At 46.1% G+C, this 24,352-nt stretch overlaps 2 protein-coding genes across 3 annotated transcripts; one reads left to right on the top strand and one right to left on the bottom strand.

Moving 5' to 3' along the window:
* Nucleotides 1-339: 339 nt before the first annotated feature.
* On the top strand, nt 340-7,702 carry LOC144935144 (uncharacterized). Its single transcript, XM_078861591.1, has 4 exons — nt 340-510; nt 4,039-4,413; nt 5,017-5,205; nt 5,937-7,702. Exons 2-4 carry the CDS (start codon nt 4,060-4,062, stop codon nt 5,991-5,993), a joined length of 600 nt encoding a protein of 199 aa, XP_078717717.1. The 5' UTR covers nt 340-510; nt 4,039-4,059; the 3' UTR covers nt 5,994-7,702.
* Nucleotides 7,703-7,765: 63 nt separating this feature from the next.
* NAGK (N-acetylglucosamine kinase) lies at nt 7,766-22,779 on the bottom strand. Of its 2 annotated transcripts, none has more exons than XM_078861589.1 (10): nt 22,664-22,779; nt 19,398-19,482; nt 17,672-17,770; nt 16,649-16,790; nt 16,027-16,137; nt 15,097-15,209; nt 14,134-14,221; nt 11,678-11,775; nt 10,503-10,581; nt 7,766-8,261 (listed from the first exon to the last, which is right to left on the bottom strand). In XM_078861589.1, exons 1-10 carry the CDS (start codon nt 22,693-22,695, stop codon nt 8,050-8,052), a joined length of 1,059 nt encoding a protein of 352 aa, XP_078717715.1. In that variant the 5' UTR covers nt 22,696-22,779; the 3' UTR covers nt 7,766-8,049. The 2 variants fall into 2 exon arrangements, with proteins under 2 accessions (XP_078717715.1, XP_078717716.1); XM_078861590.1 differs by lacking the exon at nt 22,664-22,779 and adding an exon at nt 20,277-20,418.
* Nucleotides 22,780-24,352: the final 1,573 nt, after the last annotated feature.

A 24,352-nucleotide genomic window follows, 5' to 3' on the forward strand; every position in this document is an offset into this window, starting at 1 on the left:
AGCTTAAGTCATAACCATCCCCTGTGCAAGAATGAATAATAATCGATTCTTAACGAACGCGCTCCTCTGTCCACGTGACCACTTCCCACTCGCATTTAGATTTCGCACCACGGATAAACCCGCGCTCCCCACACCCCCTCAAACCACCCAAGGAGACTTTGCAACCCCGCTTTTGCATTTCCCAACACGGATAAACCTCCCTCTGAAGGTCTCCAGCCGAGGTGGGGGTGGGGTGGGAAGTGTGGGGGGGGTAGGGCGTCGTGCCCGTCACGTGCCACGCTTCCACCCAATCGCAGCGCGCGGCCTTCGACAAGCCTCCCAGCGTGACGTCACGCCTCGCGAGCCGCGCATGCGCCGTAGCGACCCTAAAGGCCTCGCCACGCACAGCCAAACCCACCGCCACCACCACCCGAGACGCGACCAACGCCGGCACTCGGCCTCGGGAACGCAGACATCGCCTCGCTCGCTCGCTCCTCGGGCTCGCCCTGCGCTCGCCGCCCTCTGCAATCGGTAGGAAGGCCCGCGCGCCGCTCGAGAGCCACCCCCCCCGCCAGCCAGCGTGTAAACAACGGGGGGTGTTGGTGGGGTGCGGCCTTGCGGGAGCGCTTCGGTCAGGCGAGCCCCATTGCATTGCAGCACTTGGAAGGGTTTTTTTGTTTGTTTGTTGGTTGCGTCGAGTTGTGTTCGTTGCGCGTTGGGGTCGAGCGCTGTGTGGCCGTCTCGTGAAGAGCGTGGTAACAAGCGTTGAGAGAGCGAGAGAGGTCGAGCGAGCGAGTGACAGGTGGCGGGGCCTGTAAAATCGGGGCTTTGCACGTGCGGGATGGGGGGGTCAATTGTGGAAATGCTGGCGCGAGTTTACGACTCGCCGTCGGCACGAAACGTCGCAGCGATTGGCGTACACCGGCATTCACGGGGGCACTGGTTGACCGCGGTGAAAGTGAGACTCGCTGGTTGCCATCGTGCTTGCCAACCCCACATCGCTAGGCCCCACTCTCTGTGTTAATCACTAATACGCATTGCCACTCGGCGTAATTGTCTGAACGGTTTGGCTTTAGAGTATTAGCATGACTTTCTCGTTCACACTCACATCGTGTTTACCACGCCTGCCGTTGATACAACTTGTTAATATGACTGAAATATTTACACTAATCGCCAACTAGCATGCTCTTTTTCGCAGTCGTAGCTGTCGAAATCATGAACTTTTATCGCTCCTCCCGTCAACCAGAGATGAGTAGGAGGTCGCTCATTTTCCTCTGCTGCCCTCAGAGTCTGGAATCCCATTGCCCAATAAGAGCTTATTGGCTCACAGGGTATTCAAACAAAACTGATCCGTGCAGGCGATTTCAGCCTCTGTTCAAGTCCACCAGACTCGGATATCTTTATTTTTTCCGCGCAAAAAAATGCGCCCGCCGTTTTTGTAGACCGTCCATTAATGTTTGCCATGCATTGAAGCGAAAATAGGAATTATTGGTAATGTGTGACAATAATTATACTAATTCGTGGTAATGATAATTGTCAACGCATGTCCATTACCATAATCACTTATCAGGTATGTTAGACTTTGCACGTGGCAGTTAAATCATTCGAATTCATTGTTCGTCCTCTGGGGACCGTGCCCTCATCTTGGGAATGTGGAGTTTCTGCTACTGGCTGACACCGGCACTTAACATAATTGAAGACGCTTTGGACCAGATTTATACGCTGGAAAACGTTTAATGGTTGTAGTTGTCTTCACAATGCGGCGAATCTGTTATTTCATCAACATCGAAATCTGTTCATAAGTCTACCAATGCAGAGAGCGTTAGGCTTTTGGAGCGGTACAAGTTTATGCTTTTCCTTCTTGTGGGTCTAATTTCTTGTTTAAAACGTCCAGCCGCTCCTACCCGTGCGTGGGTTGTGTCCACAGCGGTTGGCAGCAAGAGCATGTTGGGGAGCAGGCGTGAAACCAGGGAGGGAGTTGTGGTCACGATGTGCTGCAGGCCATATGGCTGTGTAAACAACAGTGGCTGCCGATTAATATTAGGCTGTAAATGGTGTATAATGTACAGCCTGTAATCAATCAAATGTTGGATGAAGGCCTCCCCACAACCTTTAGTCATGATAGTTTGACCATGCTCACGATGGTCAGTGTGGGTTGGTGGGCCGGGTGCCCATGAATGGGTCGGATATCACTCTCCATCGCTGGTGTTGGCTGTCTCCATACATTAAATTAATGTCGCCTGGGTTCATCGCTTAGTGCACTAACCACTACCCCCCACCCTACGCTGAAACGTATCAAGTGATAAATACACGTGTAGTGTTTATGTAATGCTGGGAGACCTTTTAACAAAACAACTCCTTTCCAAAGGGGGGCAGAGTTTTCAACGAGGCCGCACCCTGGCACAAAATGTGGCACCTATAAATCAAACATTGAAAAAAATATTTAACCAGGTAAGGCCCACTGTGCTATATAGCTTTTTTCCAGAAGCGACCTGGCCACAAATTATATCTCAAAGAAGAAGTGGCTTATGTGGACATTTATAGCAGCCAAATACTCAGAACCGCATGTTTCTAAATGTGGAGAGGAAAAACCGGAGGAGCCGGAGAAAAATCCGCGCAACCACGGGGGAGAACATGCAAACTCCAAATATACAAGCGTCAGCGTCCGGATCGAACCTACGACCTCCTGTACACCAGGCGAGGTAGTTCAGATCTTGTCACCGTGGCGCGCCTATCAGGGTGAAACTGTTCTCTTTGCTGCCTGTTAGCGCGCGCTGGGGGCGGGGTATATGTTCGTATGTTGCCTCGGTAATTTTTACACGCGGCTGCAGTCTGGAGCAGGTGTGCAAGCAGAGGCGGTGGCGGTATTTTTAACAAATGATCTCAATGCCATTGGGACTATAAAAGGCAACTCTTCAGCTCAATGAAAATATGGAGGGTCATTTGAACTGGTCGGTATGCAATGCTGAGGAATATGTTTTATTATTGATATTATTGTACATTAATTTCATGCTGAACTAAACTGCAGGTTACGTGGTGGGCATGATTGTGTAAAAAAAAAATCTACATCTGCTTTAACGTAGGTGTTGGTGACTATAATTGTTAGAGTCGTTGATTTGGCAATGGTTAATGTTTGCCTATGTATGTTGAACTTTTGAGCCGTACGTAGCCAACTCAAGCCAAACGTAACTTTTTTTAATCTTAAGGTATCACTTAGCACTGCAGTGCCATAGCGACACAAACAAGATTTTAAATAGTGTGTCTACTTAGTGTGTCTACTTAGAACATACTGTTTAAACCGGGCTAGTGTAATATACAATTTTTACATTTAATGTGTGAGTATAATATTAAGCATTAGTTAAAAGTATCAAAGCTAAACTTTTATTGGATAAGATTATATCTGTAAAGTCTATGACCAAATCACCTGGAATACACCAAATCTCATTAGATATTGGACACTTAGCGGGCGTGAGCCTGGATAGTGCTTGGATGAGTGACCATCATGCACAAACAGATTGCCATAGGATTCTGGATGGCTTGCATGGTAGGTAGGAGTTATATTAAAGTTATATGCTCTCCACTTGCCAGTGTGGTGAAGTATGGTCCAGTAATCCCCCACTACCTGCACAAGGGTGGGGATGCCCTCATTCAAGTGGAAAATGTATTGTACAATATTACAATTCAGGTCCGCAGAATATTGAGATTCCATTAAGATTTAACAAAGAAATAAAATGAGGTAGAATAACTCAATTAAAAGTAAAAATTAACATGATTAAATTAATTACAATTACTCTTTCTAAAAAAATCACTCCAAAGGTTCCATTAAACATTCTATGAATGAATAGATGTTTGAAAATATTAAATAAAAACGTAGTTATTTTAATATTGTTCTGAAATTAAAACAATCACACTTCCGATTTAGAATGGTTGGCTACGTACGGCGTGAAAGAAGTTCAACACACATACGTACAAACACTAGTCATGAAATAAAACTGCAAATGCCATACCTTCATTTCTTCTCGCAACTGATTGAGCGCTGCCACTCCAATGTCTCCGCAGGCTTGGTGTGGCGAGCGTGTGATGATGAAGACTCCTGGTTCCGGCCGCCCCTCCGCTGGCCCCCCTTCGCCGGGCAACATCCCCTCAGTCCCTGGTTCGGCCATGCAGCAGGGTGCCACAAACAATGGCAGCAGCGGTAGCAGGAACGGCCCTCCGATGCAGATGCCGCCTCAGCCGATGCCCCCGCACCACCAACACCATCACCACCACCACCCCCACAATTACCCGGGGCATCTGCATCACTTCCAGCACATCCCACCATCTCACCACATGCACCTCCAGCACCCGCAGCAGCATGGCGGCGGGGGCCCTGGGGACGAGAACCCGTTCGCCGACTTCATGTGGATGGAAAACGAGGAGGATTACAACAGACAGGTGCTTGGGCCTGTTCTGTACTGCACGTGCACCTAGAGCGCGCAAAAACAGGCGCAGACCCAGGAAGGCATCTTGACTGAAATCTCACTGCTGAAGCAAATGCAATGGTGTAAATTGAAAGGGGCCGTCAGTTTTTTCAAATAACTTTCACGAGCTATAATCATGAGCTCCCCCTGCTCTTCACTAACCAGACACTGACCAGCGTTGAAGTATGGCCAATATCCCCTTAGCTGTAAGTGGATTGACAAAATGGCTGTAGATGTAAACATCTGATATATGCGTCCAAACACGATGGATATTTCTTTATGAAACTCCCTGCAGCAGAGGACCTCTACGCCTTAAGTTAATTATTCCGCAAATTTTTTTTTCCAAGATTGTACAAGTGCAAAAAAGTTATTACCATTACCACCTAGTGAACCACTTAATTATGAAAAATTCAACAATGGCATTGAAGCAGTCCATGACATATCAACTAAAGCCATTTGCTGGCTAACAAATTTGGACCTAGACATACAGGTTCCTATTGATCCAATCATATACAAGAAGATTGCAACAACTCAATGAATGAATGAAGGTAAACATACTTTCCCCATGTGCACACAGGTAGAGCAGGAGCTGTGGGAGGAGGAGTTCCTGGAGCGTTGCTTCCAGGAGATGCTGGACGAGGAGGAGAGTGAATGGTTCATCCCGTCACGTGACCTTCCACGCCAGGCGGCCGCTGAGGCAGCAGCGCAGCTCAACGGTCTGAGCCTGGGCGATGGGCCAGCCAGCTCTGCTGCCCCCGCGCAACCGGTGAGCATGCGGACTTGGGTGGTGGTGGTGGGGGCAAGGAGGAGAGGGTGGCAGTGCCCTGCGCGCACACGTGTGATCTGACATTGCCTTGCTGCTTTCAGCTCGTGAGCTTGTCTGTGATCTCTACCGCAAACAGCCACGTTCGCCACAAAGCTGTAGTGTGGGTTTGTGGAAATGTGCAAGCCGATGTTTGTTTTTACAAGGTCGATTTGAGCACAAAGAGGCAGTCATTGGTAGGGAAGTGATTGCACGCTGTTAAAGTGACAGCATGCGTAGAGTGATTTGGATACGTCTGTTTACATTTGGTACAGTTAAAAGTTGCAAAAGTTGTCATTGCTTGGGCGAATTTTCGTTTGTGGATGAGAATTAGTTCATGGAGGTGCTGCTTTTCAAACATTTATGCAGGTCAACAGAGGCTAGACATAAATAATTAACGAATTTGAAACCTAAGAAAATATAATATTCTGCAATAGGTTGCTAAATGTATAACGAAAAACAGATGGTGGTATTGTAACATTTTTGTATGCAATGTTAACTTATCCTCTGCCAAATGCCATATCACTGGATCTCCTGGATGACATTCACATGCACAAATTCAAAACATTTTGCATATGTTTAACTGAATAGCTTGTATAAGTGCCCACCTTGTTACCGCAAGTAGTTTGTTTACAGCCAGTTAAATTGAGATGTGTGCAAGTGATCTGACACGGTCTCCTGTCTACCTGTTGCAGGTTTCCAGCAGCCTGAACCCCAATGCCAAGGAGTTTGTCCCAGGAATGAAGTACTAGTACGCTTTCAAGGCAGTTGCGAATGTGGGGCCAGTATGTTAGAAAGCTCTTGACCGACAAAACTGGGTTCGGCTGGAGGGCAGGGCCTTGTCAGACTTTGCACCCAAGTTTGACCGTGAAGCTGCAGGTAAAATGAAAAAGTGTTTAGTGATGGTGTGCATCTCCTGGATTGATTTTGTCCATCGGGATTTGGCGACATAAAGGTGCAGCATTTTGGAATTAGGACATTTATCGTTGGCTTGCCTTGAAGCAAAAGTGCAAAGTTAATCTTGTTTGAGCAAGTTTCTAAGATGTTTCATGAGACATAGGATTGCAATTAAGAAAAAAAAGTGCATCAAATTGCCGAGTTTGAGTTGTCCTTTTGTTTTTCCCCCCCAAACCAAACACTGTAACAAGGTACTGATACTGGCAACTGTACAGTAACTGGTCTTGGATCAGTGTTGAAACATCTGTAAATATTTGTCTAAAGAAGCAGTGGTTTCCTACTTTCCAAGCAAGTTTTGAGTAATGTGTCAATTTACTCTTCAGCAAACCCGTACCCTCTTTTCTAATCTGCCTAAATAATCTGTAAATGCACAAGATCTGTGAGGAGGAACACATTGGTTTGCATTTGGCACTTGCATTTAAATACAACACAGTGAGGGAGGAGAGCTCGACTTGGAGTTTGATATGTTTCTATTCATCTCATCTGATTAGATTTTAATGTAACAGCAGTGAGCTACAATGTTAATTTTGAACAATTTCTAAGTCTGCATTCATGGAACAGTATTTGCAAGCATGTTCAAGCCATGGTCAGTATTTCCTGACTTCCTGTCTGGAATAAAAAAAATATATCCCTTGTGCATTGGTTTTGCACTAACTGCCAAATGAATGTAGAAGCATTTCTTTTACGCATTTCCAGTTTTTTTTATGGTGGTGCTTTTTTAAAAATAGGTTTGGAAAGATGAACTCATTTACAAAATAATCAACCAGGCTCTAAGGTGTGTTGACACCTTTTCGTCATTCATCCTGTTAATGAAATGGTAATTTTTCTACTAGTGGTGCTCAATCTTTACTTTTTAAGACTGATGCATTCTTCAACAGTCAATAAAAAATGAACACTAACATATGAACCCATTGCATATCTTTAATTGCAAGGACAGGAAACTGCTGCTCTTGATTTAAGCCCTTGCTTTTCTTTAAAGACTAAAACTTTTCAAAGAAAAATTTTGCTGCGGCTTTGTGTAAAAAAGAAACGAAATACAAAAAAAATTTCAAAAAGTTAAAATTGTAAAAATAAAAAAACTATTTAAAAAAGTGTCCAACTCGCAGCACGGTTGGCAAAGTTTTTGTTCCCGTCGTCTACGTACCAGTTCTTTTTCCCGCAAACCAAAATTTAGTTTTTGTTCAGCAGACTATAAAATTGTTGGCTGGATACTTCAGTTGCTGTAGGTTTTCTACCCAAAAAAAAAGAGCCAGGGTAGCATTAAGTGTTTACTCGCAACACTTCTCCTTATCTGGCTGCTTGTTCTGGCAATTTGTAAACATGTTTGAGCTTTGTAATAAATGGTGGCGTCACCAAACAACTGGAGTGTTGACTCGTGCCCCCTTTGAAATTTGTAATGCTACTTTTACAAATATTGTTTTTCATGTTCATAGCAGAACTCCGTGCCTCCAATTTAGTTTTTAAACAATTTGGCTATGCCCACTGATGAATTGTAATGCATGATGCACACTCCTTACCAGCTGTTGTAAATTGTAAACACGTAAACAAAATCAGAAATTACAAGCTATGAAAATTGCTTTTATTTTCTTCAATTAAAGTTTCAATTGTGCTTCATTTTACAAAACATCCTTAAGACGCTGCAAGATATTGGTGCAAGTGACACTGTACAAAATAATGCTGCTCTATACTCTGCTCTTGGATTCCCAGCCCTGTGACCAAATCCCAAGACATGACCTAAAAGTGTCAGTGAGTAGTGTCTCAATGGTGCAATTGCTTTTAACTAAACCTCAAGGGGGAGTGGCTGAGTGAGGTGGACAGTGGAAGATTGGGCACAGTCACCCCCTTTGCCTGTTACTGGTCGCTGGTCCTGCTGCCTTGGAAAGTGTGTGTGAAAAAGACACTGGTGTTGGTGGCGCAGTCGAGAGGGAGGCTTGTGCCAGCGTGCTGGGCTCCCAGGCGTGCACCTCCCACAGCTGACGATCGCATCAGGGTGAGCAGTGAGATGCGGCTGAGGCGTCGGCCGACAGCGGAGGACTGCGCTTCCTCCAGGACTGACAGGAAACCTGCCGTTGCATGGTAACGATGCCGGAAGGAAGCCAGCCGGTGGAGAAGGAACAATTTTTAATTTCCACATCCATAATGTGGCATTTGTAAGCTATTGGGGCATTCAAGACTAGTGCATTGGAATACTGCATGAACACACCGCCTCAATACACGAGCGATTATGTTTGCAGGAGTGCGTCGGACAAAAAAAAATGCTAATAGAAAAGCCTGATTTGGTAAAAAATAAAAATCGATGAAGGGTGGGCAGTGTGGTTTGGGCTTCTTTGCTTGTGGCGTCTCACCTACATCTTCACCTGAAGTTTTTGTTGCTATTGCTGGAGTGGGCAGGACACGTTGAGTGCCGTATACAGCACATTGCCTTTCTAAATAAAAGTCTCGGCGTGGCTTGGAGCCTTTGCCTATTTTTTTCCCCCCGCTCTGCGATGACCCTGTACTTGTACGCAAATGTAACTTTATCGCAGCAGCAGTTGAGTTGTCCCAGGTCTCGAGCATCCTAGGAAAGGTCAATTGAGCTGACAAGTTTGATTACCTTTGTGCTGTACATCTACACAGGTGTGCGGAGTAAGCTGCTTCAAAGGTGAAAATCGTCGCTTCAGTCTAAGTGCATTGCTTTTGTTAAGAACAAGTTTAATACTGGAAGGAACCTCCTGGTTACACCAGCCCACAGGGGATTATTGTGTCCGTCGTGCAGGGTAGGGAGGGGTGGGGCTGGGTGGGGAGGGGCTGGTCACCCCGTGGTGCCCTTATAAAACTCAACGTTTAACCTACTCACACCAGCTTGTGCCCTCGGCCATGTTTGTGGAATACACCACGCCGCCGTTGACTCTGGCCATTGACTGAGCAACCCAACGTTCCTACCAGCTCCCTCCGCAGGAATGTGTTCTAACAGGGATGGTTCTCATTCCTGTAGCCAATTGTGCACAATTCCTAACAATGATTTTTGTTTTCCCTTTGATCACCGATTTATATTGTAAACAGGGGAAAAGACTGAATACAACTGACCATTGGGTGCTAAGCAGCCTCTAGATTTCCAAAATCTGCATGTTAGCCTCTTGGGCTTCCCCGAGTACTTTTGGAAAGTATTTAAAGGCTTGTTGCCAAGGTGTCCATAGAGGATGGTTAAGATAGCAATGCCCACTGCTGTGGATAGTGTTTGGTCTTGACACATCGACTGGCAGGAATATCTAATATGGCAGTGTTTTTTTTTTAAAGCTTTCGTGACTGCAGGGATTCATATTCTTGGTTCTTTTGGTAAAGTCACGTAGAAGGGAAATAATAAAAATATAAAACAAAATTATCACGACGTTTCGACTGCAACACAAGCAATCATCAGGTGTGAAATCCAAATTTTCTTTCTGTGGATTTCACACCTGATGATAATTGCTTGTGTTGCAGTCGAAACGTGAGAATTGTATTGTTTTATATGTTTATTATTTCCTTCTACGTGACTATCAAAAGAACCAAGAATATGGCAGTGTTTGTGCAGTGTAACACTTTCTGGCATGCTTGTCTCCCCAAAAGCTTATACTGATATACCACCACAATTAGAGCCATCCCTCCCATTCGTAGTTGATTTTTCATGGCACCGTTGTGTTTAGATAGTGCTGTTGGGTTCTTTCTGATATCCCGATTGAGTGGATGATGGTGTAGTCGAGCTATCGTGAGCGTCTGGACGCAATCGCCTCTCGACACGCTGGTCTGGTTGTGATTTAGCATTTTTTAAGGTGGGGTGAGGAAAACCAAGTCTCAATTTTGCAGGTCTCTTAGTCGGTCGCCACATTCCCCTTGGCTGTGCGTTCAGTGTTTTTCTAAATAACATTTTCCATTTGTTAATTTACTATTGTGTCTGATGCTCTACCGCTATAGTAATAGCCAGTGTAACGTGGTGGTGGTAGTATTTATACTCTTAATTTTTTCGGTAAAGTTACGTAGGTAAAAATTTGAAATAAAAATTAATAAAAATAAAATAAAAAATCACGACGTTTCGGAGGCAACACAAGTCTCCGTCATCTACTTGTGTTGCCTCCGAAACGTGATTTATTTTATTTTTATTAATTTTTATTTCAAATTTTTACCTACGTGACTTTACCGAAAAAACTAAGAGTATGAATCCTTGCAGTCACGAAAGCTTCAAATCTAGGTGGTAGTATTTATTCGTCAGTGTAACAGCTGAGAGGGGTGGCTAGCACTTAGAAAAATATAACATTCATGCGGTCGGTGCTTGTGGAAAAAGGACGAACCTTCCTTCATCAAGTCCCAGCTTTTCCACACGGAGCCCACACACACGACAGGCAGACCCAGGTCACCTGTGAGTAGAGTCTGGTGAGCAGAAAGGGTGCGGACTGGAGTTACGTTGTCCTGCTGGCATCATCGTTATTGCTGTTTTAAGGGTGACGGTCATGATCCATATGCCAAAAAAATGCCTGCTGGAAATGCATCTGCTGCTAACGGTAATCACTTGCAGATGTTTAAATCAACACATTTAAAACGTATTGCGTTTGAGAATAATACAGTAGTGTTTGATTATAAACAACTGGGACATAGGCTGCTATTAATAACCAATTTTCCATTACAGCAGGACCTTTTCAAAAGGGGTAAATCCCACGATGTATCCTCATAACTGGGGCATTTATAAATAATGCAGATCTATCTGGAGCAGTGACAGAGTAGAATATTTGAGGGCTGAGAGCACACAAACGTTGGAAGAAATGGCAATAAAAAGTGCGGCTATGTATTGTACTGCGCTTCAACCTGTTGCTGATCAGGCTGGTACAGTGATGCCATTAATCCTCCAACAAGCCCTCCAGAGAATGCAAGGCAGAGAGACGGGGAGGACAGGTGCACGATACCACCACCACTGCAGCCCAGTTGTGCCACTCGCAATTACCGTTGGATGTGGTGTCAATGTGAATGTACACCGCTCGATGTTAGTGCATGATTTGAGTATATTCAGCTTCTCAATCAGCATTTGTTGCACTCGCAGACCATGGTATATAGTACCACTTCATAACTGGCATTGTACCGTACTTATACTGCCTTTGACCAAAGCACATGGAATGCACACGATTTTGTCAGATCTTGAAGGCTGTGGGGCTACACTGAGCAGCAACGGGCAGTGCAGAACAATCCATTCTCCTGGACTTGTATGCCCCCTACCTTCAATCTGCACGGTTAAGTATGGTCAAACAACCCCTACCCCACAACCTGCATGTCGTGGGAAGGCCCTCATCCAGCAGTGGACTGACGGCGCTTTGCCTGTACAAATACACATTCATAATCACGTGTGTTCTTACAGGTAATGGAAGCTGCCAAAAAAGCTCCCTGGAATCCCAACGTTCATTTCGGGACTGTACCGTGCTTTGTCACCAGCAGTCACTTCAGTGACATTTGGCACGGAGCGGTGTGGTATTCATACCTCGGATGCCTTGGGCAGAACAGCAATGATGTGCCGAGCCAGCAATCTTCCTGCCTGGCGGAACACGTGCCGACACAAGGGGTCTCCCTCCTGGGCTCCTAAAAACACGTAACCGCGTGCCCCGGTCATGTGAAGCGCAAAGACTCCCCTGTTTAGCCTTTAACAGACATGGGGCAAATTATGTTAGTGAGCACCTATGAAGGCCGGCATGGCGCGGCGCAAGAGGGGGTGGGTGACCAACACCAGGCCGGGCCACCTTTGTCTCCGCAGTGGTGGTGTTTATGCGCACCAGGTACTCATTTAAGTTTGAGTCGACCTAGGGGAAGCCCAGGAACCGGTTCACGTATTCACCAATGTTATTGGTCGTGAGCGGGAAATTAACTTAGGTCACCAGATTCGTAGTGCAATTCCCCAACCACTGCACTACCGCTTCCAATATAATATAACTCACACACATACACAAGGGTATGGGCAAAGACTAAACAGCAGCTTGTGATCAGGGCTAGATTAAGTTTGACCGGGAGCCCAGGGCCAGCATCGTTGAGAAGGGCCACAATTTGTATAATCACTTCCATTGACTGATTTACCATCACCCATGCCCGATGCTAAACACTCTTGGTTTAGTTTCCATTAAGGTAAAAAAAAACAATAAAACCCTGGCGAGCTGGATTTTACATTTAACCGAACCAGGGGGAATTAATAATAATAACAGCACAGGGCCCACACGCCCAGCAGATGGCTCTCCACTTGCAGATCCGTACCCGGCCGGGTACGGGTACCTGTTTGCGACCCTGGTGCGGCCGGGTACGGGTAGGCCGTGAGTCACTGGTGAGTCACCGTTTGTCACTCATTTCCCAACGTCTTGTCTCTTCTGACAATTCAAGTTCCTAGAATCAACCCACCCGCGCCTGCAACATGGCTTCATCCCAGAGGTCGCAATCGGCTACCCGCGTACCCTACCAGATACCCGGCCGGGTACGGGTAGCCGGGTATCGGGTAGGGTACGGGTACCCATTTGCGACCCTGGTGCGGCCGGGTACGGGTAAGGAATCAAAACCCGTTTGCGACCTCTGCCCCTGTAGCACTTTCTCTCCTGCTTTGTTCTGACTCATTGTTTTTGTCTTTCGGTTTTCGTCTTTTTTTTTGTGTTACCACCACTTCGGTTTTTCTTTTGCCTTTCGTGGTGTATTTCACTCGGTGTGCCTGTTCATCGTTGGGTTTTACATCTCCGGGAGAATCCACATGCAGCTCAAATGTGAGTACAGTGCTGCACACACACTGTACAGTATTACTTCATGTTGTAATACAGGTACATCTCCAGGTGGATAAACAAGTTATTTTTCACACGTTTAACATGTGCGTAATTCTTTACGGTGTTGTTTATGTGCTAGTATATTTAGATTAATGATTTATAGGGTTAATTGTTGAAGCAGCTAGGCCGACTTATCAGACCAGCGTTCCCCTTTAAGTCCAGGCAGCTGAGGTTTGACTACGTGCGAATTAATACGCTAAATCAAAGTAAGAACTAATAAAACTATTTTAACTTCGGCATGTAGCTGTTGGCAACATACAGGGACGCTATGGCGTTAATCACCAAATGACAGTACAGTATAGGCTTTCTCGCAGTGCCATAGTATTTCATTTAATCAATTTTCGCACCTCCAATTAGCACGGTTGGCTACGTACGGTGCGAAAGAAGTTTAACAAACATACAACAATTAAAACGCAGTGTATAATGGGAAGGCTTCAAATTATGAAGCTCTGGGTTGTGGGCTCTGATTCTAAGTTAATCCGGGTCTGTTGAGATGAAAGCAAACTCATCAAAGGATGGGCATTTATTAAGAGTGATACTCACACACCAAAATAATAGCCATGTGGATAACGTTGAGCTATTGTACCACTGTTGACATTCAATTTTCTTGAATATCAATTTACAAAAAAAAGTTTATACACCCATATTAACAATAACATTCAAAATATACGTATAACATTGCATTCATTTCTCTCGAGATGTCCTGCAAACAACACATCAATGAAAATTTTAACAATATTTCTATGTAGTAATAAGTTTTTACCCTTTCAACTGGTACAAAAACTGACACCTTTATACAAGGCATCATCTTTGCAATAACCACAACACAAGCAGTCAAAATGCAAACAAAAATAAACTCTGATAATGATATGCACTGTCCTTGAAGTTGATTGGTCCACACCCGAGACAGCTTTTCTTAGAGCCTAGTCTTCATTGGTGTTGGACCAGATGACGCCAAAAGGCGTACCTTGTATAAAGGTGTCAGTTTTTGTACCAGTTGAAAGGGTAAAACCCTATTAATATATCTTGCCACTGGTAAAGGAGATGTCTCATAACATTTCTATGCTGAAACAGGCAACAATTAAGCTTTCATAAAAAGCACACAAAACACTTCAACGGCACCAGTAATGCGCATCTCACTTGCCTTCGGAGAGCTTTTTGCAAAACCCAGCGAACTTGGACTTGTCGAAGCTTCGGTAGAGATGGGTGAGGAGGCCCATGCGGCCTTCGACCTGCGAGGGCAATCGCAAGCGAAGCCCAAATGCGGCTCTTGAATCCGCACGGCGACTGCACGGCGCAGCCTCTACACTACAGGGCTCATCAACTGTCATTTATAGTGGGCCTCAAAACAAGCGTGCGTTGGCAGGGCACATGTATGTTGAACTTCTTTTGCACCGTACGTGGCCAACTGCTTATCGGAGGTGCGATGGCCCATGGCACCATGTGACATCACGTCATAGCATCATAGCATCGTGATGTCACGATGTCTGCTCATGTGACCGCTAATGTGTACGTGTTGTCTACAGCACTTTCTTCTTGGTCATAAAATTACGTAATAATACTTTACAGACATCTGTCAATCCAATGTTGGATATAAAGAGCTCAGCCATTTTCATTACAGGGGACCATACAACATATAACGATGCAATGCCTGATCCACAAATATGAAGGAGACATCGCAGCGATACACTGAATGTGAAATTGCAGTTGTTGCTCTGCATTTACATCAGCCATACGAGGGAATAATATTATGCGGGTTGTTTGACCATACTTCAGAGGAGGGGGAACGGGGGCCAGGACTGGGTAAGGCATTACTCGCGCACTGATAGTAGTCGTGGCCAGGAACCAAACGCGGATTATCGGGTTCATAGGGCAGCTCTACCACCTCGCATATCTCTACGTTTATCTTTCATCTCACCAATCAGTGTCTATGTGCCTTCTCGAGCCATATCTCTCGGCAGGCCGTAACTTATCGGGCCACTCCTTGAGTGTCCCAAAGACTTCCAATTAAAGCACCCTGTTCGAGGTGATCATAAACCTACATATGCTTTAATTATTACAAGACGTTGTTATTCGGGAGAGAGCTTAGGCAGCGGAATTGACTTACTTCAAAATACTCGCACATTGCCTTCTTGACGAACTCGATGTCGTGAGGCATTTCCACCAGCCCGTCCATGGCATCAAACACAGACTTGATAGCCAGGTGCGAGATCCAGTACGCTACGGCAGAGGGACGGCACAGGCACGACTCGCATCAAGTGTGTCCACGGTGGCTATCAGTTGGGTTACGCATGTTATCGTTCAATTGAAAAGCCCAAGAAATATTGCTGAGTGTATGAGTGAGCTGCGTCTGAATAGGCTGCAGGGAACTGGAGTATGTGTGTGTGTAATTCAGGAGTTGTAATGCAGCGGTTCATGCACTTTGATAAGGATCCTGCTGTCAAACAATGTATATGCTTCCCCTAAACATGTGTCCTTAGGAATATCACAACTGTCTCGGGCAATGTTTTTTAAATACAGTCATCATGAATCCCACAAGGTTTACCTCTTCATTTATACCAATCTTCTCTATTTGCATGCAAATTAGGACACTGCACATTGCACGCACTGGATGGTTGGTACCATATGGGGGTCACAAGGACCTGAGTTGAGAAACACTGGTTCTAGGAAGTTTACGTAAAGGCTTTCCTGACCAGAATGCCCAGACCATGCTCCCTGTTGGTGTGTGATAGTAATTTTACTCACGTAGAATTTGGACCCTGGGGTCACAATCATATTATTTATAGACCGTAGGGTTGAGCACGATGACTCTCAGCCCTGGGTCTGAATTAGGGTAAGAACTCTGACCCCGTGGGGGTCATAATCAGAGAACTAGGCTAGAGAGCTAAACTACCACAGCAAGGGTGGGTGGTTAAAATAATTTTCGGTATTCTAACCCTTGGATTAGAGTTCTACAGGGGTCAAAATATTATCCTTCATTAGCCCAGCGGTAGGGCTGGAGTGTGGCGGTGGGGGCGAAGAGAAGGGAGGCGCTCACCAGAGCCCTCATCGCCCATCATGTGACCCCAGCCGCCGCAGTTATGGGAGGAGCCGTCCGGGTTGAGCAGCGTGCAGTTGGAGCCCGTTCCAGAGATCAGCACCACTCCTCCTGCGGGGCACAGCAGTGAACCATCCTGCCACTGTTAAGTCACCAGTCATATGACATTATCATCATCAGCCATAATGAATCTACTCCACTCCTGGATGAAGGCCTCCGCCCCAAGCTGTTGCCATTTCCGAGCACCTGCACATGAGCTAATTTCATTGCTCCATTCCTGATGTACCCAGTGACACTTCCCCTCCTTTGGCCGCCACTACATTTGGATGTTTGGCCAATTCCATAAATGAGTGTTTTGTGTGAGGGAGGAAACGGGAGTACCTGGAGAAGTCTCACACATACGAGGGTGGAAACACTCAAGGCTCCGCAAAAATAAAACAAAACATTGCTCTGCTGCCATCTGCTGGTCACCTCGCAGCCCAACGGCGAGTCGTTTGGGAATTTCTTGTGTTTGATACTTTCACATTGTTTCTAAGAATTGAACGCCTGATGCTGGGTAAGATGGGTGCACATGGGGATAGATTGGGACACTCGGGAGACAAGGGGACACGAAGTGTCTCACCGTTGTCAGAGGCTGTGGCGATCGCCCCCTGGGTGTCCGTGGTGATGATGAAGCTCTCACTCAGTGCCGGAAACCTCGCCTTTATTTCCAACAACATCTTCTCTTTCGCTTCCGGCTGCTCGCCACCACTCAGCGACAGACCCTGGCCGAGAAGCACAATCGCAAACAATTACAGCACCATGCCAGCCTCCAAAGAATTACAAATACTGTAATCATAATGATTACAGTCCTTTGTCAATCCAGGTTTCCCCCGTCAATTTCGGCAATGGAGTTATTGGACCATACTACACCATGCTGGTCCGTGTGGGTTGGTGGAGAGGGGCATCCAGGACCAGTTTGGAAATCACTTGCCACTGATGTTAGTCATGGACCGTAATCAAACTTAGGTCACCAGATTGACAGTGTAGTGTGCTAACTACTTCAGACTTATCACCATCATCATCGACCATTGCTGGATAAAGGGCTCCACAAGCTGTTGCCATCTCTTACGGTCATGCGATGTACAAAAGCATCTTTTCCACAATATTAGTAATCAACTAAGCTCAAATGGCCCTCAGCCAAACTGTTGAACTTGACCTCGCAAGAGTGCGTGTGCAGTCTGCCGTTAAGAGGTAACATGCATAGAGCTCACGCACCTCAATACAGTATTAGGTCTGTAACAATGATTCCCTCTGAATAACTGAATTTTCACGATTGAATATACGTCTGCTGTCGTGAATGTAGCACCTCTCGTGGTTGCAGAATTCATGCGACGCAATTACGTACAGCGTATAACATTATACGTGATAGCTCTTGGCTAATTGACTGCTAGATGAAGGTTTCCCAATACCATATTGGTCATGGATGTTACCTTACCATGCCTCACCATGCTGCTCAGTGGCATTGATTAATGTAGCGGGTTCCTAGGACTGATTCAGATATATCACTCGCCACTGATGTTAGCTGTGGCCTGGAATCGAACTCAGGTCGCTGGGTTCAGAGTACAGTGCGCTCAAGCAGAGCGGCCATGGGGCGGTGACTCACCACAGCATGCAGTCGGTCACCGGGCCCCATCCCAGCTTTCACCTTGGCCTCCGTAAGCATTGTGTTGATGGCCTCCAAGCACTGATCCACACCGACGAGCTGGGAGCACAGGCACACACGGGCCCCAAGTTATCACACCCGCAGATGCAGGAGGGCATCAGGGCTGCAGAGTGTACGTGTATATATATGTTGAACTGCTTGAGCACCGTATTTAGCCAACCGGAGGTGTGGGGGAAGGACAACATATTAAGCGCCTAAAAAATGCGTTTTCAATCTAGATTTAAAAGTGCATAGCTCCAGTGGCTTCCTAATATCGGAAGAGTGTTCCAGACGACCACAGAAGTGCATCTGAAAGCGTGCGATGCAGTGGCCGTCTTTGTTCGATGGCCAGCCAAGAGCCGCTGCGAGGATGACCGGAGTGATGGGGTGGGTGGGGGGCAGCTAGAACAGTGATCACTGGGATGAGGGGCTTCAGAGGGCCTCATCTAACATTTTTACGAGGACCCCCAAAACAATTTGGCGACAACTGTAGGACACTGCATTATGGGTACAGTGACACAGGTTGGTGGTCGAACAACACATTGAAGGATATCTTAAAGGCATGGGGACATCGAATTCAGATTATACCACTGTACGAATAACCCAGTCATCAGGGAAACGCAATGTCTGGTCAATATCAGCACGAGCTCTCTTGAAATGTGAATTCCTTGGGCTTTAATAGTTGAAAAATGTTCTCAAAACAGCAGGATTGGTAAGATATACATAAGAGAATTTCGTTACTGAACCAAACATTCGTACATTGCTCTTTGAATGCCATAACCATGGAATGGCGTATATGCTGATGTGTCCCGAGACTACATGTTTAAATCTGTTTGCTTGATGACGCAAGAGAATTACTGTCTTGCACCTTGAACCTTTCACAACTTCAGGTGTACCCATGCATGTGACCTACAAAGTCTTCTTTTAAATGTATTTTTCCCTGCATGTGATCCCGATTGTCCAGGGGGCATGATGTCTTGAGATGAAAAAATCCACTCGGATCTCTCGCACAGCACCTCAAACCTTCACGTTAGAGAATGGCCAACAGAAGTGGATATCACAGAACTCATACTGAGAACTCTTTCAAGTGACTGTTGTGGTCCACGTAGTAGGGGGCAGAACTGTTCTTGGAGCTGGAAGTAGCCAAATTAAATACACAACCAAATGCACTACGCAGGGTTGTTTGTCCATTCATTGATTAGGACCATCAACTAACTCGCACTTGTGAACCTGGTTTAACCACGGGTGGTTTGCTTGGATTCGAACCCAGGATCTCTGTGGTGCCAGCTCAGTGCCCTGATCTTTGAGCCACCCACCATCTCTATCCTACCAACAGTATCCCACACACACAGGCTCCTTACGTTCGTGCAGTGGCAGGGTGGCACACGCCTGAGATCGAGCACTTTGGAAGCAAGGGCTGTTTGAACATTTCGATTTGTGAATCTGCCTTATCCGCTGGACTGCAAGACTGACAAAATGCGGTACAACAAATGATTTGATCCTTTGTGGAACTTGGAGTGTTACTCCCTCGTATGAATCGGGTTTCCCCATGTACCCCATTGTCCTTCAGTATGAAGCCAAACACTCGTAAATGGATTTGGCCAAACATATTATCCTGAAAAGTGTCTTGAGACTCAAGTGAGGCTGTCATATATACATAACTGGTAATGCAAATTATTATATTTACCCAGTGATTTGTGGATGGTCCATCTGTCTCTGCCAAAACTTTTCCGTCTTCTGCAACGATGACAGCCTTGGAGTGCGTCCCACCGCTGAGAATACAGACGGACACAGAGAAGAGCATGTCACGCCACATACACGACACGTTGTGATTACAATGATCACACTTCACGATTGGTGCCTCCGATTAGCACGGTTGGCTACGTACGGTGCGAAAGAATGTCAACATACATGCATACATAATCAGCCATGAAGGCCTTCCCAAGCCATCACCATCTCCCAAGGCCTTGCGATGTAACGAATCCATCTAGCTCTTGTACATGAGCTCATTTCATCACTCTATCTCTACGTTGGACGTATTCTCGGGATGCTTTGTCTTTCGCGCTAGGCTGTCGTCCGGCAACCACCGGCCATCATCCCTCCTAATGACGTGTCCTGCCAAAGTCCACTTATCTTACCAGTACATATAACATCTCTTACTTGCGTATGTTCTATAAAACATTACACTCACTGTAATTCCAAGCGTCTTTTCATACTCTTAAGTTTTTGCATAAAGTATAAATAAACATAAAAATGCAGCATACTAATTTAGCTAAAGAATACATTTTCTAATCGGTGTATATTACCTGCTATCATGAAGTACTGCAGCAAAATCCATTATTGTACCATACTTCTATGCTACAATGTCCATGCTCCCCGCCTTGACCAACCCGTATCGATCGACGAGAAGAAGTACGGTCAAACAACCTCCACCACGCCCGCATTGCCGAGCAGTGGATTGACAAAGGGCCCAGCACAGCAAGCACATGTACACATCACCCGCTTATGACATGGATCAGAAACATGGACACTGACGGACACGACACTTAACAAGACGGGAGCTTACCGCCGCAGAGGTTAGCAGTCGTGTGCGGAACACCCTGGAACACCCTGACCCACTGTCACACGGGCGACGCTTCGGGTAAGTGACGCAAGGCTTACGACGATGCCGCTTGTTTGCGAAAAGCAAAAAAGTGAACCGAAAGCGATCGACGGCAAAAACCTAATGATCCGGCACCACCCTCCCCACTCCACACCCCTTGAACCACGTTGACAACTCGCTACACAAATCGATGTCAACCCCCTTGATGGTGGTGGGGAGTTATTGACCATACTTCACCGCGGGGACGCTTCCGCGGGCAAAAAAAACCGGTTCGCAGCACGAGCCTTGCGTACTTAAAGAGGTCGCAAGTTCGATCATCCTACCGCGGTTGTTGACGCAAATGAGCAACGTCCCCCCCACCCCCCACGACTCTGTCCACGCTGCAGTGTAGAATGGGGGGCGCCGGATAGTCGATGGACAACTGGTCGCGTGTGTTGGTGGCAAAGTGTGGGTACACTTGAACAGCGTCTCGAAAAGTACGGGATAGCCCAGGAACGTTCCAGACGGTCCCCATGTAGCTCCCGTCTCAAGGTAGGCCCTTCCGCTGGCAGTGACGTGGGGCGAGCGGTTGCAGGGTTGCGCCTTTAGGGTTTTTTTAATCTTTACATTAACTTCACCACGCTGATCAGTGCGGGTTGGTGAATGTGGGGAGTGTAACACAGTGGTTTTTCTAGCCACAGTACAATGGAGTTTGCTTCACTACGCTTTGCTGTCCACCAGGTACCCAGTAGAAAGAAAAAAAACATCCGCTGGGCCAAACGTTGTTGGCACGTCGCTTGACACCATTGTGGACCCCAATGTCCCATGTTATATTGGGAAGCCACTAAAACCGCATATTTTATTCTTGCGTATGGGCAACGTGTTCCGGAGTGAAATGCCAATGTCAGGGGTGCTGCTGCTGTTACAGAGTTCGTGTAACTTCGCCACTCCTCGTGCGTCGTTGACGGTGTTGTTTGTGTCAAGGGTGGCACAGTCGGGTTTTTTACAACCGCGTTCAATTGTCTTTTTATATTAAACCCGATCATCTGAGATTGGGAGAAATCCGGTTTAATTGGTTCTAATTGCAGAACCGCACTTCGCCAACTTCTCAACGATGGGCTTCATCCATTCCAAGCTAAGGAACTCACTGGCGGTGCCCACGATTGTGGAGAAGCTCGTGTTCATCAAGACCAACCTGCCCGCCGCATTCTACGACTACCCCGTGCCCGACGGCCCCCCGAGTACGATAGCAGCACCGACGATGAAGCAGCCTAAGTCTATCAGAGTTTCGTATTCATTAAACCAGGTTTTAATTCCACGAAATAGTTTTTATTTATTTAAAGCTTTCGTGACTGCAGGGATTCATATTTTTGGTTCTTTCGGCAAAGTCACGGAGAAGGGAAATAAAAAAATACAAATATAAAACAATAAAAATTCTCACGTTTCGACTGCAACACAAGCAATCACCATCAGGTGTGAAATCCACAGCAAGAAAATTGAGAAAATTCTTGCTGTGGATTTGACACCTGAATTTTTTTTTTCACATTTACAAATATAAAACAATTAAAATTATCACGACGTTTCGACTGCAACACAAGCAATCATCATCAGGTGTGAAATCCACAGCAAGAATTTTCTCAATTTTCTTGATGTGGATTTCACACCTGATGATGATTGCTTGTGTTGCAGTCGAAACGTCGTGATAATTTTTATTGTTTTATATTTGTATTTAATTATTTCCCTTCTACGTGACTTTACCGAAAGAACCAAGAATATGATGTTGTTTGTGGTGAGTTCCGCCCACCGAATCGCTCACCGCCCAGGCTGAGACGCGTGACCACGGACGAGCTTGGGCACATTCCGGGTGAACCGGTCAATGAATGTGATGGTCGCAGCTTGTTACTATCAACCCCACGGTGACCTCGTCAAGGAGGATAACGCAGCACGCGAACTCACACAACCCCCCCACCACCCACCACCCAGCATCATCACAGCAGCGGATTGTGGCTATCATCGAACAATGATGATATCGCGCTGCGCTCTCAGACGCGCTGCTACTGCGGCCGTCTGGAACGCTCTTTTATAAATCGTCTAGTGTAAACGCGTTTCTTTAGAACTTATTTTGGTGTGTTTAGTTTGTAGTCCTTCCCCCGCAGTTACCGCATCTCCGATTAGCACGGTTGGCTACGTACGGTGCGAAAGAAGTTCAAGGTACACACACCAATGCCACCAGCGAGAAGTGTTTTGAGTATACGGGACCGTAAACCTCCACACTGTACACGTGCGATGTGAAACGTGGCAGCCAGAGTTGTATACACACACGCACTGTACCCACAGCGACACGTGCCGAGGGAGAATGACAGTCGACTCACCCCTCCACTCCTCCGTACATCCTTCTCACCATCGCTCCTTCACTCGTCCGCACTCACCACCACCACCAACTCACTACCCGCACCAACTCGCCGCTGCCGCAGCCACGTGACCCGCGATCAGCTGATTCCGTCCACGTGCGGCATCGTTGGAGAACGCCCACGTGGGGGTACCATGTGCGTCTTGCGGCCCTCTCTCGCGCCGGCTCAGTCGGTCGATTTTGCATTGTGGTGTAAGTCGTCCCGTGCGGTGTGTGTGAAGCCCGTATTGTTTGTTATGCAAGTAAATTGAGTTGTTCAGGTCCATGCGGCGTACGGACGTTTCAATGCGGTCAAAATGTTTTTGTTTTGTCTATTTGTGTTTCTCCCTTGTGATGGTACTTTGTAGGATGAACGTTGAGATGTATAAGGTGCACACGGGGGTTGTGATTAGGCCTCGGCAAGGTAAGTTAAAAGGTAAAAGCAACGAGCCTATCTTTACCCTACCTTTTACCTTACCACAATACAATCACTCTACCCTACCTTTTACCCTTTAGCAGGTCAGGTAAAAGGTAAAAAGCAACGAACCTACCTTTTTACCCTTACCCCATACAAATTACCCGATTACAGGGTAATTACTAGGGAACTGCACATGAACAAGGTTTATAACAGTAAATGCTATAGGTAGAGCGCTTTATGCATATAGAATACTCTCGATTATTCCAATTTTACACCCTTGTTGTCGTTGTATCCTCAACCCTTGTAACTAAAATTTTACCCACTTCCTAATGTGGTATCAACTGCAAACTTGGTATACTTATGTCATACTGATGACAACACTATATTCTATCATAATATATATTTTTTTAAACATCCTTTTTTATATGTTATGTTTCGGCTTGGGTCTAATCGTCCACGCTCAACTGACGTTGGCTGTAATTGGCCACGGTCCCTTACGTTATGGCAAGCTTCGGGGCCACTTCCTGGAGTCGTGGAGTTCTGCCATTACTAGTACAGTTAATAAAAGCGTGTTTTTAAGACCGTTTTTTAAAATATTACTTATTCAATGGAGGCCACGGACTGCGCCACGGAGCTTTTAGCGGTAAACAAGGTACCGTATTTACCGGGTAATACTTCGCGCTACCTTTACCCTACCGGGTAATTCTTCCGAGCTACCTTTACCTTACCCCTTGGCATGTCGACACCTTTACCCTTTTACCCGGTAAAAAGGGTAAATTACCTTACCTTGCCGAGGCCTAGTTGTGACTAATCAGGTCTGAATTGGTTTGTAATAAGGTAGGGCACCGATAAGGGGTTGACACGTATGTAGTGGTGAGTGTAGTAGTGGTGACTAGTAGTGGTGATTGTATATTTGTTTGTGTTTCTCCCTTATGATAATGCTTTGTAGGCTGAACGTTGAGATGCATGTATAAGGGCACGGGGTGTGAGTAATACGGTCTGAATTGGTCTATGTCAGGGGTCGGCAACCTACGGCTCCGGAGCCGCATGCGGCTCTTTACGGGCTGCTTCTTGACGATATGTACGTATGTACAGTATGTACATAGATGCATTGCGGCTCTTGAAATACTGAATTTTGTACCGAATTGGAAAGAAATGGCTCTTCTTGTTATTTTGGTTGCCGACCCCTGGTCTATGTAATAAGGTAGGGCTCTGGTAACGGGGTTGACAGGTATGGTATTGCTATGTACCACC

This window comes from Lampetra fluviatilis, chromosome 12 (genome assembly GCF_964198595.1).
Source record: "Lampetra fluviatilis chromosome 12, kcLamFluv1.1, whole genome shotgun sequence".
In the NCBI taxonomy this organism is placed as follows: Eukaryota; Metazoa; Chordata; class Hyperoartia; order Petromyzontiformes; family Petromyzontidae; genus Lampetra; species Lampetra fluviatilis.

Coding starts and splice junctions, on each gene's coding strand:
- LOC144935144 (XM_078861591.1), top strand. CDS start 4,060: ATGATGAAGACTCCTGGTTCCGGCCGCCCCTCCGCTGGCCCCCCTTCG. Junction 4,414..5,016: donor AGGAGGATTACAACAGACAG/GTGCTTGGGCCT, acceptor ATGTGCACACAG/GTAGAGCAGGAGCTGTGGGA. Junction 5,206..5,936: donor CTGCTGCCCCCGCGCAACCG/GTGAGCATGCGG, acceptor TACCTGTTGCAG/GTTTCCAGCAGCCTGAACCC.
- NAGK (XM_078861589.1), bottom strand. CDS start 22,695: ATGGTGAGAAGGATGTACGGAGGAGTGGAGGG. Junction 17,771..19,397: donor GACCATCCACAAATCACTGG/GTAAATATAATA, acceptor CTGTGCTCCCAG/CTCGTCGGTGTGGATCAGTG. Junction 16,791..17,671: donor GTGACCGACTGCATGCTGTG/GTGAGTCACCGC, acceptor CTTCTCGGCCAG/GGTCTGTCGCTGAGTGGTGG.